This window comes from Physeter macrocephalus, chromosome 17 (assembly GCF_002837175.3).
Source record: "Physeter macrocephalus isolate SW-GA chromosome 17, ASM283717v5, whole genome shotgun sequence".
Classification (NCBI taxonomy): domain Eukaryota; kingdom Metazoa; phylum Chordata; class Mammalia; order Artiodactyla; family Physeteridae; genus Physeter; species Physeter macrocephalus.
The window spans coordinates 25,556,843-25,576,487 of NC_041230.1; the positions used below are offsets into that span (position 1 = coordinate 25,556,843).

General features: G+C 36.0%; 1 protein-coding gene across 21 annotated transcripts in view; it reads left to right on the forward strand.

Moving 5' to 3' along the window:
- The window catches only part of CHD9 (chromodomain helicase DNA binding protein 9), a 246,200-nt gene extending 226,760 nt beyond the window's left edge, over positions 1 to 19,440 (forward strand). For 15 of the 21 annotated variants that reach the window (XM_024124919.3, XM_024124920.3, XM_024124909.3 and 12 more), the window contains 5 exons: positions 2,853 to 2,992; positions 3,307 to 3,528; positions 8,575 to 8,703; positions 13,161 to 13,265; positions 15,568 to 19,436. In XM_024124919.3, the coding sequence (XP_023980687.1) occupies positions 2,853 to 2,992; positions 3,307 to 3,528; positions 8,575 to 8,703; positions 13,161 to 13,265; positions 15,568 to 16,446 (1,475 nt within the window). In that variant the 3' untranslated portion in view covers positions 16,447 to 19,436. Of the gene's footprint in view, positions 1 to 2,852; positions 2,993 to 3,306; positions 3,529 to 8,574; positions 8,704 to 13,160; positions 13,266 to 14,299; positions 14,371 to 15,185 lie in introns of those variants that run through there. The other 6 variants (XM_028477707.2, XM_028477706.2, XM_028477709.2 and 3 more) reach the window with 6 other exon arrangements.
- The last annotated feature ends 205 nt before the right edge of the window (positions 19,441 to 19,645 follow it).

The window sequence follows — 19,645 nt, forward strand, 5'->3', positions numbered from 1 at the left end:
TAGATGCTAAACAGATGTTAAAATTAGGTTTTAGAATTAGATGCTCAACAACTGCTATTATAATTCTTTGTATTAAGCCCTTTTTATGTTTGTATGGGCACCCCTGAATTTTATCTAAAAGCTTTGAGTGAAGATACATCATATAATGTAAATTAATTAATGAAGGACAGTAAAATAACGTAAATTATAAGGGGACAAAACTAAGGAGCCTATTCCAGAAACCACCTGGAATAGTACACAAAAGATGGTAGAGCCAAACAGCCTGGATTTGAATTCTGTCATTTACCACTGTTGTGACATTGGGCCTGAGACATAATGTTTCTGATCGCATTTATAAAATGGGCTTAATACCTCTGTGTTTCGTTTGTTTTGGTAATTTAAGAAAACATTTGTAAAACCTAGTCCAGAGTATGGCACCTAGTAGGCATTCAATAGAAAGAAGGTATTTTTAATATTGTTGTAATTGCATCTAAGATAAAGACAACACAGGCTTTATAGAGTAGACTAGGTTAAATTTTCCATTTTGGATTCTAGGTTAAAATAAATCAGTATTACTGTTTATTAAAATTACTCTCAAAAAGAAGTCAAGGTAGTTGGGTTTGTTGTTTTAAAAAAACGAAAGAAGTCAAGGGAGTATATAATTTGCCAAATTGGGTATGTTTATAAATGATCAAATAGGATTTGTTTATAAATACATACTTTGGTGTGTATACTAATGTTTTTCCATAGATAATTGTATTAAGTACTTTTCTTTTTATATAGCACTGGGATAGTAGTAAAGGGAAAGTAAAAGAAACTTAAGATGGTCTCTGCCTTTCAGTTGCTTGGTAGACTAGACCTACATGTTAAAATATTAGACAGTACGTTAAAAACAAGATAATATATCTTTCTACACAGCATTATAGTTAATAAATATTGGAAAAGAGAGAAGTCACTGCTGTCTAGAGACTTAGGCAGAGTCCTGTGGAAGAGGCAGAAATGAACAGAATTTATAAGAGGAAGATTAGATAATGGTCTTTCTGGAAAATGACATTGAGAGCGAGTCAGGGAATAGCGTGAACCAGAGACTTGATGTTGGGAAAATTGTATGGTTTTAGGATAAGACTGACCTACCTACTGTTTAAATTCTTTCTGGAGAGATATTTGTATAAGGTCAGAGACTGCTTAGCAAAGGTAAATCTAGATTATGGGCAACATCAAAAAGTGAGCTGGGGAGGGGATTGGGTTTTGGTGGTCAGGCAGAAATGAGGCTTGATGGTAAGGCATTTCATTCATACTAGAATAGGAAGCCATGAGAAGTTCTTATAAAACAGAATAGTACTTTTAAAAGTAGTATTTTAAGAAAGTTATTCTGTTATTACAGTTAAAATGTACTATAGTGAAAGTATTTTTAAATATTCATAATATTTTGTTAATCTGATTTTAATGAAATAATGAAAGCTGTTCTTTTTTAATAATGTTATGTCACATTCCTCAGTGCTTTCATATGCAAAAATAATTTTTAATCATTGTAATTAGTTATTCCTTACTAATTATGAATCAAGGTATTTTTTGTAACTGAGATGTGAGGAGAGTGACTTCCATAAGGTTACACAGCCAACCAAAGGGAAATGTCTTTCAGGGATACACAGGACTTGGTCAAAAATTCTCCTTGAATGATTGAAAATGCATTTCTGCTACAAACTGTGAACCATTTTAAGCAAACATCTCATTCTTAATATTTTCTTTTATAAGAGTGTTCTAGATTACGTACTCTTTAAGGACAGGAACTGTGTCTTACCTTTGAATCATCATAGTGCTTTGTACATAGCTGTTTGATAAATGTGTATTTATTTATTAGGAAAAAAATGAATGCATGGAACTGTTTCATTCATACCTCTTACAAACATTTTTTAGTGAGTGCCTACTGAAATGAAGAGTGAGAAGGGTCAGTTTAATTTGGCAAGAAACAGTGGTGATCTTAAAGAAAATACCGTAAATAGGCTGGGGCAGGAGTGGACTGTGGGAAATTGAGGAGTGAGTTTGTCGTGAGAAAGAGGAGCATAATAGCAACCAACTTTTCAAAAGTTTTGAAAGTTATGAAAAAGCCGTAAGTTTATTTTTTGTTTGAGTTGGGCCATGTTTTTAAGTTGATAAGAAACTAATGTAAAGTAAGATATTTTGGCACAAAAAAACAAAGATAAATGATAGAACAAACTTTTAGAAAAAGTAGGAATTAATGGGTTCAAAAAAGGGGGAAAGGTTTGTCTTGTACATGAGAAAGGCATGGTTCTTCCTCGAAAAGGGGACAAAAGAAAAGATGTGTGACTATCCAGGGGAAAAATTTGAGGAGACAAGTCAAAACTTGAAAGAGACCTAGACTACAATTCTCCTGGTTTTTAAATGAGAAATGGGGTGGTATTTTTAGTCCAAGAATTGCTTGATTTAGTCTGACTGCTTGAAGTCTAACACCTTCTTTCTATGTATTTTTTTTTAAACTTTTTCTTTGATCATGAGTATCATTACAAGCATTAATTATTTATTTTATTCTATTTTATTGGAGTATAGTTAATTTACAATGTTATATTAATTTCTGCTATACAACAAAGTGATTCAGTTATACATACATATACATTATTTTTCATATTCTTTTCCATTATGGTTTATCACAGGATATTGAATATAGTTCCCTGTGCTATACAGTAGGACCTTGTTGTTTGTCCATTCTCTATATAATAGTTTGTATCTGCTAATCTCAAACTCCCACTCCATCCCTCCCCAACCCCCGCAAAATGTCTGTGTATTTAGAAAAGTAATTACTTTTAATTTAAGAACTAGATTTTTATCACTCTTTTGCATTTTTAATTTGTTAGGTACTCCCATTCAGTCAACCCTTGGTGCCAATGGAGTTTTATTAGACAACCAGCCTGTAGTCAAAAAAAGGCGGGGGAGGAGGAAGAATGTAGAAGGTGTTGACATCCTCTTTTTCAACAGAAATAAACCACCTAATCATGTAAGTAAAGTAATGCTTAAAAACTACTGATCCTTGAGTCCAAAATTCAATTCTAGTAAATATACATATTGCTGTTTGTGAATGTTTTGTAGAATAATAAAGATAACTAGAAAATTAGGAGTATACTATATAGCTTTAGATTGTATCTCAGTAGAATCCAGCACTGGCCAAGATTCATGAAAATTTTAAATTTGAAAGATTTAGCAGAACTTTAAACAACTTTTTTTTTCCTCTTCAAAAAGAATTGCTTCATTGGACCAAAATCAGAATGCTAAAGCATGGAAATAAAATTGTCATTTGATGTTTTTCTGCAGGTTACTTTAGGCTTAAACACCTCACAGATTTCTACAGGGATAAATCCAGCACTATCCTATACTCAACCTCAAGGAATTCCTGATACAGAAAGTCCCGTTCCAGTTATTAATCTTAAAGATGGGACAAGGCTTGCAGGCGATGATGCACCGAAGAGAAAGGATTTGGAAAAATGGCTTAAGGAGCACCCAGGTTATGTGGAAGATTTAGGAGCTTTTATTCCTGTAGGTGATGCCTTATGAAACTTGGTATATTTTACTTCTATGATTGGTCACACCTATAATGATGAAGCATAAATTCTCACCCACTTATGTGTTCTGCCCAAGATTTAGGAAAATTAGCAGAAAAAAATAATGACCATCTTTCCCATGATACAATACAATATCATTTTCCATTTTTCCATTCTGCATTCAATTAGTTTTTTTTTTTTTTTTTTGTGGTATGCGGGCCTTCCTCTGTTGTGGCCTCTCCCGTTGCGGAGCACAGGCTCCGGACGCGCAGGCTCAGCGGCCATGGCTCACGGGCCCAGCCGCTCCGCGGCATGTGGGATCCTCCCATACCGGGGCGCGAACCCGGTTCCCCTGCATCGGCAGGCGGACGCGCAACCACTGCGCCACCAGGGAAGCCCCTCAATAAGTTTTTAAGTAATAAAAATCACCTCTCTTATACAGAGTACTATCATAGACCCAATGAAGGTTGTAAAGTTACAAAACTTGCAATCTTTTCCAAACAGTTTGCTTTAAAATAATAAAAATGATCATAGTAAACATTTATTGAGACTTAGCTGTGTGCCTGGCTTTATACTTAGCATGGATTACCTAATTTAACACCCCCTAACTTTGTCAGAATGGCATCATTATAACTTTATAAAGAAATGGAAATACTGAAATTTTAAAAATTGGGTTGGCCAAAAAGTGCCTTCAGTTTTTAAGTAAAAATAAAAGACACATTTTTCATTTTCACCAAGAACTTTATTTAACAACATATTCACCATCTTGTTCCACTACCTTCTGCCATTTTTCAGGCAACTTCATAATTCCATCTTCCCAAAACTTTTTATCTTGTTGAGCAAAGAATTCTTCCAGGTGCCTTTTATAGTCTTGCAAGGAATTGAAATTTTTTCCATTAAGAGAATTTTGTAAAGACCGAAATAAATGGAAATCTGAAGATGCAATGTCTGGTGAATATGGCAGATGAATCAGAACTTCCCAGCCAAGCTGCAACAGTTTTTGCCTGGTCATCAAAGAAACATGCGGTCTTGCGTTATCCTGATGGAAGATTATGTGTTTTCTGTTGACTAATTCCGAACACTTTTCATTGAGTGCTGCTTTCAGTTGGTCTAACTGGGAGCAGTACTTGTTGGAATTAATCGTTTGGTTTTCCAGAAGGAGCTCATAATGGAGGACTCCCTTCCAATCCCACCATATACACAGCATCATCTTCTTTGGATGAAGACCAGCCTTTGGTGTGGTCGGTGGTGGTTCATTTCGCTTGCCCCATGATCTCTTCTGTTCCACATTGTTGTACAGTATCCATTTCTCATCTCCTGTCACAATTTGTTTTAAAAACGGAACGTTTTCGTTACGTTTAAGTAGAGAAGCACATGCGGAAATACGATCAAGAAGGGTTTTTTCCACTAAACATGGAACCCAAACATCAAAGTGATTCACATAACCAAGATGGTGCAAATGATTTTCAACGCTTGATTTGGATATTTTGGGTATGTCCGCTGTCTCCCGCGTGGTATAATGTTGGTTGTTCTCAGTTAATGTCTCAATTTGTTCACTATCAATTTCAACTGGTCTACCCGACCGTGGAGCACCATCCAGCAAGAAATCTCTAGCACAAAACTTTGCAAACCACTTTTGACACGTTCGATCAGTCTCAGCCCTTTCTCCATATACTGCACAAATCTTTTTTTGTGTTTCGGTTGTGTTTTTAACCTTTCTTGAAATAATAAAGCTTAATATGCCGAAAACGTTGCTTTTTTTCTTCCACCTTCAGTATTAAAATGGCTACGCAAATTCACCAATTTTGATGTTTTTTTTAAAGTGCACGCTGATATGACCGCTGTCACAATACAATCTAACAAAATTGTTTTGAATGAAGTTAAAGACAACTAAGTGCTACTAGAGCCATCTTATGGAAAACACCAAATGAACCTTTTGTCCAACCCAATAAATAGTGCAAGGCCACACAGCTAATAAGTCTTAAATCCACTGTCAAAACTACTACACTTAAGATCTCATAAGAATACAACCTGGTTCTCTTCAGATGCATGGTTTATATTAGTCAAAGATGAGAACAGATATATTCATTTGCATTTTTCTTATCCTCTGAAATACTTTCTACTCACTATCTTATGGGCATATGGCTTTCTTACTCATAGAAATCTATTATTTAAGTTTGTAATGCTTTAGTGTCAGATGCTGATGTACCAAATTTTGTTATCAGTCTCCCTTGATGTTTCTATATATTTTAGAAGGTAAAAGAGTAATGGCATATCCTCTGTACAATGAAGTTAGTGGGCTTGTTCTATCTGCTTCCATTATGAAGATTAATTGGATAACCCATTGAAGTCATCCCCTACCCCATGAACTTCTTAAGAGCTGTCCTAGTCACCTTGTATCCCCAGGACTTAGCACATAATTCCTGATACAGAGGATGGTATCTAGCTCCTTGTAAATATTTACTGAGTCAGTGATTTAAAAAATTAAAAATGAAAGTCTTTTGGAGACTAAAAAGTGCTATATAAAGGTAAAGTGATTGTTATTTTATTAACAGAAAAAAATTCATTACCTTATTTTTTCATGCAAAAGAACCACAAAATCTCCAGTCCCTAGAATGTGACTGTAATATATATTTTTATATACTTGTATCTGTAGTATATATTTAGTTGAATATTTTACATTGCTCTTATTGTCCCCAAGAGATAACCTGGTAGTCTAAAATAGGGAGCCTCAGTCTTGGCCTTTGAATGCCTTTCATATCCCTAATTTTTTCAGAAGATGCCACAAATTCTCAAATAAACTTTCTGTTAATTCTTTTGATTAAAAAAAAAGCCAAATAAAGCTCTTGTAATTATGAGGGGAAGGGTTGTCAGTAAGGTGAGCAATCATAAGATGAGTATTGCAATTCTAAAAATAATGAGAATTGTTAGTTTAACCCTATACTTATTAACATGTTAGAAAATAACATTCATTTATTCAGTCAGTAAATTTTTATCGAGCAGCTGTTATGTGCTAGTTACTATTTAAAGGGATTTAGGATAAAACAGTGAACAATATAAAGTTCTTGCCCTCGTGGCAGTTATACTCTAGTCTCTGAAGATTGTCATACCTTTCTCTTACCACTGCAAAGGAATCTTTATTACTTTTTTTTTTAACTTATAGCAGTTCATCATTTTCCCTGCAGATAAATCTTTTGTTCTAATTTTTAATATAACTTTATTATTAAGATTTTAAAACATTGTTATAAGTAACATTTGTTGGAGTACAGAATACAAGATAATGATTTCCCAAGGGCACTTTACATTAATGGTGTCTTGGATCTCACACTTTGCTGTGGTATCTTTACAACAAAATGATCATAACATGGTATATGTACTATACCAGTGGTATGTATAAACTGCCATGGAAACTGATAAAAGAATAATTACTCTGCCCAGGCAAAGTATCTGGGAAAAGATAGAAGATAGAGCTGACATATGACTGGTGGATGATAAAAGAATAAGTAGGCATTTGACCAGATTAATACTGGTCAAATGCCTACTTATTCTAGGCAAGATAAGAGGAGGATACTCTAGGCATATAGAACAATTATGAAGAGAGTCTAAAAAGGATATAGTCATAAAACAGTGACTAGTCTGATATTCCAGAGTATGTGAGGGAATGAGTGGGGTAATAGTAATTGGATAGAAAAGGTGAATTCAGTCCAGGCTGTGATGGGACTGGTATGCCATGCTGAAGAGTTTGAGTTTTAGTCTGTTGGAGTTTCTAATTGTTTAGAAATGACTGCAGACATCAAGCCCTACTTTGTTAACAGTTGTTAACAGAGGTGAGCAGCATGGTTTGATGGAAAGGGTTTTTATTGCCACCTGCTAGCTGCATGACCTTGAGGAAGGTATCTTCTCTGAGCCTTGATTCCCATTTGTAAAATAAGAATAATATCTTTGAGGGACTTCCCTGGTGGTCGAGTGGTGAAGACTCTGTGCTCCCAACGCAGGGGGGCCCGCGTTTGATCCCTGGTCGGGGAACTAAGATCCCACATACCGCAGCTAGAGAGCCTGTGCACCGCAACTACTGAGCCCGCATGCTGTACAGACCACCCGCACACTCTAGAGCCTGCACGCCGCAATGAAGACCCAGAGCAGCCAAAATAAATGAATACATTTTTTAAAAAAGAATAATATCTTTGAGTATTGTGAGGGTTGTGTGAAAAGAGATAAAGTTTATTAGTGAGATGAAGAGAAATGAAAGCCGCTAGTACACATATAAATGGTATCAGAGCACTGAGAAAATCTGATGTTTCAGGTGAAATTCATCAGGAGAAAATGTAAAGAGGAAGCTCTTCCAGCATTATTGATAACTCCTTCAAGTAACACTCTAGAAATACAGTGATCTTTGAGGGCATTTAAGGAAAGAACTAGCAACGTCCTCCTCATTTCAGGAGCCTACTTTCATACAGAAAGATAATACTGATCATTATTAATAATTGCCTTGAATAATTGTTTAAATATATAATTTGAGGAAAAGGTTCATGTAACATTGTCTTATTCAGCATTTTTATTAATAAATATAAAAATATTTAAACCTTAAATATTTTTAACGTATAGCTATGGGGTAAATTCTTTAATATGATATATTGAAGATATGTGATAGAATATATATAAGATATAATATAAATCTTCAATATATAATATAAACAGTTGACCCTTGGACAGTATGGGGGTCAGAGGTACTGATGTATGCCACCCCCACAGCCAAAAATTTGAGTATGACTTTACAGTTAGCCCTCTGTGTCCTCAGTTCCGCGTCCCTGGGTGCAGTCAACCATGGATCGTGTAGTCCTGTAGTACGTATTTATTGAAGAAAATCCACTTATGAGTGGGCCTGCATGGTTCAGACCCATGCTGTTCAAGGGTCAACTGTATTAATATATCTTATCTATAACATGTCTTCAATTTTATATGACTAAATTTCTTGGATCAGCTTATTTGTACTAGTTGCACAGTTAGATTTTCAAGCCATTCCTTTGTCCATATATTTTAGAGAATGCAGCTCCATGAGGGGAGACCCAAGCAAAAAAGGCATCGTTGCAGAAACCCCAATAAACTAGATGTGAATAGTCTCACTGGAGAAGAACGTGTTCAGCTGATTAACAGAAGAAATGCCAGAAAGGTATTTATATATTTGTTATTAATTTCTCATGTTGATTCACTGCTTAAGAGATCTCTAGAACACTATTTCATTATGCAGTATTTTCTAACAGACCTGGTTGGGTTAAATCTAGAAGATTTGTGGGAAAAGACATGGACTACAATTTTATGCAGTCTAATTTCAAATCCCACATCTTTGTCTAAGCTGTTGAATGAAACAAGCAAGTTAGTTTACATTATCTGTGCCTAAGCAGTGGCCCTGAGCAAGAGCACTGCATCTAAGTCAGTGGTTCTCAAAAGGGGGCAACTTTGTCCTCCAGGGGATATTTAGCAATGTCTGGAGACATCTTTAGTAGTCACAACTTTGGAGTAAGGAGGTGGGTGTTGGGGAGGTGGTGAGCAGGGGAAGGATGCTAGTGGCATCTAGTGGGTAGAGGCCCGGAATGCTGCTACACCTCCTGCAGCACAGGGGACAACCCCTACAACACCAATCCAAAATGTCTGTAGTGCAAAAGTCGAGAAACTCTGTTGAAAGGGGACACTATTCTCATCATGGCCATTATAGATTTATATATTTATCACGTGATTTTCCATCATTTGGCTGTTAAGTGTCTCGTTCTATCAAAATGGGCATATTACATAATTTTCTGATAGATGGAAATAAAATGTCTTAAACAAAGGTACTTTATACACTAATAGTATCCCTGTGTTTACCTTCTTGCTTTATTGATTGATGAATGGTAACAGGTTTTTCCAAAGTCTATTTCTGAACCAAATGTGGCTCAACATTTGTTTCCCCGAATTGTGTCTGTTTTACGTTTGGATTGGTATATGTCTCTTTTACCTCCTAAAGTAAATGATAGAACACTTGTGGCACCCTTTTGTAAGTTCATAGCTTTGACATTTTTATTGTTTTCTATTCTGATGAGCAAGCAACAAAATAAGTAAGAAAGAAGAAATGGCCTCAGAGTAAGAACAGCAAATTTCTCATTGAGTTCCTTCACTCACAAATTAAATTACCCTACATAGGTCACATGAATTCCCTAGTTCTGTCTTGCTCTCTGTTAAATGACCTCACTGCTAGCATAAAAATACATGAAATCATTTGACTTTCTCAGAAGAAATATTGAAATTGGAAGAAAACTACTTTTAAAATAACGATTGTCTTAATATTATCATATGCGCTAACTCATTAAAATTAATACTGACTTTTCCCCAATTCTATAGAGATAGCTTATTCAGCTTTTATTAGTGCTTTAAAGTGATGTCATAGATGTATGAGGGGAGGAACAAGATGACATTTTAGTTGCATTTTACTTAATTTTATGCTTGCATAGATTGTGTTACAAATCTTTGCACTTCATCTTATAATGAAATTAGCATTTCTCGATATGAATAAATTTCTCTTAGCCAGTTTTAAGGAAGTGGAACCATTTTTTAAATTTTTACTTGTTAGGTTTAACATTAAACACCCTAAATTTTATTTTTCATTGTTGTAACCTGATAAAAGTCCTGTTCATTTCCTTTAGTTTGTAGATTTCTTTATTGTTCTGAGTTTCTAGAGTACAGACTTGAGGATTGATCAGTTACTAAGGAAAAGATCCACTTGCTGAATCCCCATAAACCATACAGAGGGCCTCCATTTTAAACTGGAGCTTAATGAAGGTCATAATAAAAAGGAGATGGCAACAGAAACTTGAGAGGCTAAGTAAAGACTATAGGAAATACTAGATAAGAATACCTATAGGTATTATAACTGGCCATATTAAACCCTGTCTATATCCTAACAAGATATAGTATGTATTCATTCAAAAAGGTGTGGAAAAAGGAATTATTCAAGAAGTATCTTTAGACTCCAAAGGAACATTAAATTGGTAGGTTCAAATCATTTAAACATTTAAAGGGATATGTATATTTTTATACTTTTAGGGTATCAGTTTACATAATAGATAAGTGCATGGGTTTTTGAGACCTGAGTTTGAAAGCTGATCCTAACACTTAATAGCTAGCTTTAGGCAACTTGTATAACTTCTCTGAGACTTAGTTCCTTCATTTGAAAAATAGAAATAATACATTCTCAAATGGATTTAGTGAGTACTAAAATAAATTATGTACTCTAAAGTCCTTAGCACAATAGTTGGCAATATGATAATAATAATAGCTTATATTTATTATGTGCCAGAACCTTTGCTGAGGCACTTGAATTATCTCATCTTCATAAAACGCTGTGAGGGAGGTGGTGTTGTTATCTCCATTTTGCAGATCAGAAAACTGAGATTCAAAGAGATTTACTGATTTACCCTAGTTCATATAGGTGGTAAGTCTGACTCCGAAGGGTATACTCTTAGCTAGGCTACACTGCTTACCCAACATAGTAATTTCACAGTAAATGGTAGTTATTTATTTTACTGTTCCAGTAACTCAAAAACATTTAAGGGACTTCTCTGGTGGCACAGTGGTTAAGAATCCGCCTGCCAGTGCAGGAGACACAGGTTCGATCTCTGGTCCAGGAAGATCCCACGTGCTGCGGAGCAACTAAGCCCATGTACCACAACTACTGAGCCTGCGCTCTAGAGCCCACGAGCCACAACGACTGAGCCTGCGTGCCACAACTACTAAAGACCGCACACCTAGATAGAGCCCGTGCTCCGCAACAAGAGAAGCCACCACAGTAAGAAGCCTGCGCACCGCAACGAAGAGTAGCCACCGCTCGCTGCAACTAGAGAAAGCCTGCCTGCAGCAACAAAGACCCAATGCAGCCAAAATTAATTAATTAATTAATTTAAAAGGAAAAAAAAACTTTTAAAATTTACATTAGCACATGTTTATATAGCATACTAATAGTTCTTGTGGATTGTGGTAGTCCTTTTTTTTTTTTTTTGGCAAATAAAAAGTTTAATTTCAGAAACTGAGTTCACCACTTATAAATACACTAAAACATAGTCAATGCAAATTCAGATTAATAATAGGTACAGTATTTTAACAAAACGACAACTTTTCTAAAAGGTCACAGGCAAATCAGTGACTTGTTTCACCCAGTATTTTACCTGGTTTGAAATAAGAAAATGAACCCTTTTCTAGACACTGAGGCAAAGACTTTGAAGACGTATTATTGTTAAAAAAAACCTGATGACTGATACTCCATGTCGATGTCCTTGGGATTCTAAAATATCCCATTGATGGCTGAATCTTCCCTATTATCAAAAAGAAAATCTAAACACCTAAGGCTATTCTTACAACTGTATTATAGCAATCTTCTTCCCTGTTAATAAGCCACCTCTTCTAAAAGGGACTGTATACATAATTTGATCAAATTGGGGGTCAGTGCACAAATTTCAAGATAGCTTCATGGTGTAGAGCCGCTGAGTCAGAGGCTTGGAGATTCCATCAACAGGATGCTGTAAACGTGTCACACTGTGCACCAGCTACACAGCAGGCACCACCGGCGCTCACTGTGAACGGCGGGGATGTGTCCCAGCTAACAGCCCACGTGGCACCGAGGGCAAACCCCTGAAACGGTAGTGCTCTCTCCCCTGAACCCTACACGACTGACATTCCGTGATACATGTGAGTGCAGGCTTGTCTTCGAACGCCACGTCTCTGTTGTGTAAACAGTCACCTCCCAGAATCCTCGCCGTCCCCTGAACGTACTTTAGAGCCCGCAGCCAGGAACTGCTCCGTCAGGATGGCTTGAACTCCACCTCCTATATACAGATTTTATCTGACAGCCACAAAAGCTGTTTTGTTGCAATTAAAGCAATTTTAAACTAAAATACAGTACCTGATTTGTGGTTTTTACATAATCGAATAAAAAGCCTACAGAATAAAACTGCTTATATCTCCTCTGCCATTCTAGTAAAACAAACTTCTAACCCCCAACTTTTAAAAAATTTTACAGTTACGAATAAAAACCTAATCATTGTATTTCATAACTGACAAGACAGGCTGTTTCTACTGGACTTCTTAAAAAACACACCGTGGTACCTGGCCTGAAGGACTGGGTAAGGCACATGTGGACATGACGGCGAGGGCCGGGACGGGAGCCTCCCGTGGATGTGGACCTGAGCGCCCGGCCTGCTGTCCCGCAGGGCCCCGACCGCAGCGAGCCGCCAGCCCGGGACAGATGCTGTTTCTCGTCTGGTGGCTCCACCGTGAGCTTCAATACTGGAAGCATATTAAGGGAAGATTCACTTTCAGAAAAATAAGTTTCTCGAAATGTTCCATCATGAGCCTGGACTGGCCAAAGCTGCCGTTCTCAGTGGGTGTGCTGAACAGCCTCTCGGAGGGGAGAGGCTGTTCAGCACACCCACTGAGAACGGCAGCTTTGGCCAGTCCAATGTAATAAAGATTGTCAGAAGTGGTTCAAAGAATACATGTGTTTTAAAAAAATAAACTCTGTACAGCACAGAATAAAAGCAAGAATTGTCTTCATATTTAATAGTGTTTTTAAGTGTCTAACAATCGGTTTTTCATTTATAGGTTGGAGGTGCCTTTGCTCCCCCTCTGAAAGATTTATGTCGGTTCCTGAAAGAAAATACAGAATATGGAGTAGCTCCTGAATGGGGAGATGTTGTTAAGCAGTCTGTGAGTATTTCATAAAATACTAATTCAGACATCATTTTAAAAATTAGATGCCATTTAATGATAACGTAGATTAAATTTAAAGTTAAGAATTAACAAAATAGGGCTTACCTGGTGGCGCAGTGGTTAGGAATCTGCCTGCCAATGCAGGGGACACAGGTTTGATCCCTGGCCCAGGAAGATCCCACATGCCGCGGAGCAACTAAGCCTGTGCGCCACAACTACTGAGCCCGTGTGCCACAACTACTGAAGCTCGCGCGCCTAGAGCCGATGTTCTGCAACAAGGGAAGCCACAACAGTGAGAAGCCCACGCGCAGCAATGAAGACCCAACACAGCCAAAAATAAATTAATTAAATAAAAAATAAATTTTATTTAAAAAAATTAACAAAATATTCCAAGAATATGTGAAGATATTTTTTAGTTCACAATTTTTGTTTTGCAGAATATGTTACAAATTTCTCAGATGCTGTTGAGTTAGAATGCAGAATCAATATATGCTGATTTGTGTTTATTTTAATCTCTAAGATACTGTTTGAGCAATGCCACAATGAACAGTCAAAGATATTGGGTGGCGGGGGCAGGATTCTCTGGCAGTCCAGTGGTTAGAACTCTGCGCTTCCACTACAGGGGGCATGGGTTCAATCCCTGGTTGGAAAATTAAGATCCCACGTGTTGTGCAGCGTGGCCTAATTGATTGATTGATTGATTGATTAAAAGGCATATTAAGAAAACAAAGATGGGGAAAGATATATATATGTAAGGTTATTCATCATAATACAGTAATAAAAATTGGGAATATACCAATGGTCCATCAATATATTGAAAAACTGCAACTATTTTAAAAATTATATCTTAAAAGAACATTTAATGACAAGGGTGAAAAAGTTCACAGTATTGTTAAATGGGGTAGTAGTTAAGCTCTTGGAGTATCAAAGCCTAACCATGTGGTAAGTGCTGAATAAATAATAGCTATTATGTCTACAGGTGTCTAAATGAAAAAGACAGGAAGTATGATTCTATTTTTTTTTTATTTTAGAAAAGAGGTGAAGAGAATTGTAAAATCTGTTTATATGCACAAGGGGAAGATGGAAGCACACATCCTGAAATGTTAGCAGTAGCTATCTCTGAACAGTGAAACTATGGATGATATTTTTCTTTGTATTTTTTTGTTGTCACGTTTTCTGTAGTGAACCCTAATGCTTTTGTAAAGAGAATAAGTTGATCAGTTCAAAACAAAATTTAAAAATAGTCCCATGAGAGTCTTTTAAACCACTGTCTAGAGCTACAGTGTCACAAATGGTAGCCACCAGGCACATGTGGCTATTGAGCACTTGAAATTTGGCTAGTCTGAAGTAGGAGGTGTTGTAAGTGTGAAGCACTGTTTTTGGATGTTGAAGCCTTAGTTTGGAAAAATGAATATAAGATATCTCAATAATATTCATAGATTACATATTGAAATGACAATGTTTTTGTTATGTTAAATAGACTATATTGCTAAAATTTGTGTCACGTATTTCTGTTTTACCTTTTTTTTATTGTGGCTACCAGAAAATTTTAAATTACATATGTGGCTTACATTATTTCTATTGGACAGTGCTGGTCTAGTGGTTCTAAACTCCTAAAACTTAGGATTTTGGTTCATTTGTTTGTTTTTTACTTCTAGGAGTTTTGAGCCCGAGAAAATCATGGGAGAATTTCAAGAAAGTAGCATAGGTTGCCCTCCATTGCCCTGGACTTGGTGCTTCCCAGTCTGCAGGTGCTACTGCTGTTCTGAGCCAAGTGATTTTTTTCCCCCTGTTGATTATCTTTTTCGGCTTGGCTCTGTCTCCTTTACTCCCAAAGTGATAGTCAGGAAAGTCATATGAAGCATCTCATTTTAATCTTTACTTACTTCTTCTGTCCTTTCCTTATTGTTCTTCCAGATTAGAAGAGGGGCACTTCTTTAGTCTTCTAGAGCAATTGGTGATGTGAAAAATGTAAGGGCATGGCAGTAATAACCCTCATGAAAAAATTTCCTCGGACCTTCTGTTTTCCAGAACTATTCTACTAACTTATGCCTCACAGTATAAAAGAGGGCCAGAGACCTCTTTCTGCCCTCTTAAAGATAAAATGAGAAGAAGAGCTGTTTCAAGCCACTACTTATACTAAGATGAAATTGGGTTATCTCTCTCATAATTGGTTATGTTATATCAATACAGAATAAGTTTATGAATGATTACCTATTTTTAATAGCTTATTTGTATCACAAACTAATAGCTATTGATTTTATTTGAAAATGGTTATTATTGATGGATTTTTTTTTAGGGATTTCTTCCAGAAAGTATGTATGAACGTATTCTCACTGGTCCCGTTGTGAGAGAGGAAGTAAGCAGGCGAGGGAGACGGCCTAAAAGTGGAATTGCAAAGGCCACTGCGGCAGCAGCAGCTGCAACTGCCACCAGTATTTCAGGCAATCCTTTACTAGCCAATGGATTACTTCCAGGTGTGGACCTCACAACTCTTCAGGCCTTACAACAAAACCTACAAAACTTGCAGTCGCTGCAAGTAACCGCAGGGCTGATGGGAATGCCTGCTAGCCTTTCTTCTGGAGGAGAAGCTAAAAACGTGGCTGCCATGTTCCCCATGCTGCTGTCAGGAATGACTGGATTGCCAAATCTGTTGGGCATGGGAGGGCTCCTGACAAAGCCTACAGAATCTGGAGCAGAAGAAAAAAAGGGAAATGACTCTAAGGAGCTAGAAGGAAAAAAAGAAAGGACAGAGAGCCAAAATTCAGAGAATGGTGGTGAAGACTCTGTGTCAAGTTCTCCTTCAACATCCTCTACTGCTGCATTAAGTGCAGCTGCAGCTGCCAGCCCGTTAGCTCTTAACCCACTATTACTATCTAATATACTTTATCCAGGGATGCTTCTCACTCCAGGCCTTAATCTTCATATTCCAACTTTGTCCCAGTCCAATACTTTTGATGTACAGAAAAATAAAAACAGTGACTTAGGCTCATCTAAGTCTGTAGAAGTAAAGGAAGAAGATTCCAGAGTTAGAGATCAGGAAGACAAAGGGGGAACTGAACCGAGTCCTCTCAATGAAAACAGCACAGATGAGGGTTCAGAGAAAGCCGATGCTTCATCTGGATCTGATAGTACACCATCGTCATCCGAGGATTCAGATTCTAGTAATGAAGACTGATTCCCAGACTGCACTTAAATTATGAGCTGATTTTGGATTTTTTTTCTTTAATTATTAATTGTAAATACCCCAGTGTTGAGTGCATCAATAACGTACTGACTGAACATTTCAGTTATTTGTTTAGAAGTGCAAACTGCTTTCAGAGACGTTTTGCATGTAATATTTCTTAAGATTCATAAGTTTCTGAACTCGTATGTACTATCAAATACATAAAGGTGTAAAATTACAACAAAAGGCATTATAATTTTGTTGGGGGTTAATTTTATGAAAATTATGCTCAATAAGAGTTGTATATTTAATATATTTGCAGTGAACACAGAATACTTTATGCATATTACTGATTTAATTTGAATATAGTTTTACAGCCTCCTTGACACCTATAATTTACAGATCAAAACTCAGCAATAATTTGGGCAGCTAATGAATGTCATGAAAGCTGTAGAATCTACATCACCATCCATTGCTTTAATTACATGAAAATGCTCTAGTGTTGTGATGCACTGCTGATATTTCCAATTCAGGTACAAGTGTGTTTTAAAGAAGAAATAAGTTTCCCAATCAGCCAATTTAACTGGCTACCTGTTACCTCAGCTGAGTTAGTTTAGGAAGTTTACATTCGTTTCTAATTCTATACTTGTTTTCAGGGGTTTTTTAAACACATCCTATATATCATGTTAATCTGGCAAGAAATATGACTTGCTTTTTGCTGAGCTTAACTCTTAAAATCAGTAAAATTAAGTCGTGAAATAATCCTGTGTCATGTAACTTTGGCACCCTCTAGACATATTTAGTTTCAGCTCTTCAAAGTTTGGCCTCCTATTAGAAATAATTGTCTCAAATGAGTAATGTCTGTTTCCAGGGTTCAGAAAAGGCAAACTCATGAAATGCCACTGAAAAGAACTTTCAACACAGCATACTTCATGTAAAAGAAATTGTTTGTTTGCTTTATTTGTGTAGATTTCTATTTGTGTTTTACGTCATGGAAATATTCCGGAATTAACAGATAATAGGGTAAAGTAATATGCAGATAGGCTCAATTCATTTTGAGTTTCTAGGTATAAGCAGACTAAATGTTGCCCAGAATCAGTGTTGGGTTATCAGTTCATATTAAATATACTGAGTTGCCCATTTTGAAAATGCACTTTGAATAATCTCAAAAAAATATACGTTACTCCTATGAACCACAAAAAATGAAGCCAAAGGCTTCTGATCAATTTCTTAGAACCCTTTACCATGTAAAATTTGTCTGATGTTTGATTTGTGATACAATTTCTCCTGCTAAAGCTGCTATTATTCTGACAAGGTAGAGGTCCAGGTTCACCTTCATATACATTTAAAACAATTAGAACTGAATTGGAAATAAAATATCATTTACATCCTAAGGAGAGATAAGTGTTAGCGTTTTTCTGGTACTTAAATAAGTCAGTGATAAAGTTTGCGAAGGGAAAAGTACCCCACTTCTCTCCCAGAGAAAAAATAACTTTTAGTATGTTTTGATAGAACTTTATTGCTTTGTCATGAATTAAGCAATTATATTGGGTTTTCCAAGACCTTTACCAGTAAATTATGTTTCTGTATGTAAAATAACTAACCCCTTTATTAGAGAGACAGTGTTGTATGTATTTACAAAATTATATAAGTTCCATTGGGATTGTATTGATTTTTGTATTTTTCCGAAATAGTACTTTGAATTGATAGTCCTTTATGCAATGTCTTAGCAATAGTCACTATAATGCCCTTCCAGGAGAAGTGGGTTCATCATGAAAATGATATATTACATATTTAGTATCTTCCCTTTGCAGTATTGCACCTTTGTTTAACTAGAATACACCTATGAGATAGCCAAAGTTTTTCAAACACAGTTAACAGTTTGCCGGTAAAGTATTTCAGCACCATCCACATTTCGCTTCTCTCCCCCTAGTTATACCCACATGATCTTCATTCCTTTCTGTCTCCAATTTAAAATAAAGGGGAAAAAAGCCCTAGATCTTGTCACTAAAATCTAATTTATATCAAATTTATGAGATAAAGTATTTTCCTAATTATGATCAAATGAATTTGGTTAACATCTTAGTGATTCTCTTTCTATGTAATAAGGCAGTTGCAGTTTTCAAAGCATTAAGGCTAGTATTAACTTTAAACATTCTCTTGGGTTTCAAGACACTTCTATCTAATACTGATTGGGGAAAAGTTGTCCAGCTATCAGCTTAAAAAAACATGCAAACGTGGTTGTGTAAAGTTAAGGGTTATAAGAAAAGAAATCAGTAGAATTACATAATACTAAAGTTGCAGTTGAAAGGATATCCAAGTATGTGTTGGTAGTTACTAAAAGAATTATAGCTGTTATTGCCTTGTATTTATAGCCCTTGTTTCAGGTTTCATGATTCAAGTCTTAGTCCAATTTTTCTTTTGGACATTTGCAATATTTACCAGTTGTGTTTTGTGTAGTCTGAATTTGCTTTCTGTAGTTGAGCAAACGTCTTAAAAAGTCATTTGTAATTTATTAAATTACTTTCTATGATGTTCTATAGAGCAAATGGAAGTTTAATTATTTTTTATTAAACATATTCTTTGACTACCCATGATGTCAGCCTCTGTACATGACAGTTTTTTTATTTTTATATATAATTTATCTTATTCCAGTTATGAAAGAAACCATAGTCATAAATCTTTAAAAGGAAAGTGGAAGAATTTTTAAGAGACAGAAGTTGGCTATAATTATATCCACAATATTATTATTTCCTGAAGTTTTCTTCCCCTGGACCTTTAAAAATCCAGAAAGACCCAGAGATATACCTAACCTCTTAAAGAAGTCCATTTTGAAGATCAGTAATTATTTTTTCCCTTGGTCTTAGAGACTTTCCTAATTCATCACTGTTGTTTGCAGTGTTTTTTTATAAATATGAAAGAAATTTGTTTTTCCTCAAACTACAAAAGTAGAACAGTGGAGTATCCTCACCCCTTATTTAACATGAACACATTCAACTATATTGCCATGCTTTAGAAAACCTTTCTTTTTTGTAAAATATAGTAAACACAAGTCAACAGCTTCATCTGGTGCTCACCTAGAGGATCAGTAATATGTTCCAGTGCTGGAGGAAGAATTGGCTATGTTGGATGTTTTTGAGAGAAGATGCACTATGTATAAAATGATGTATTCTGTATATTTTGAGCTGTAGGAGGGAAAAAAGTGGTTTGG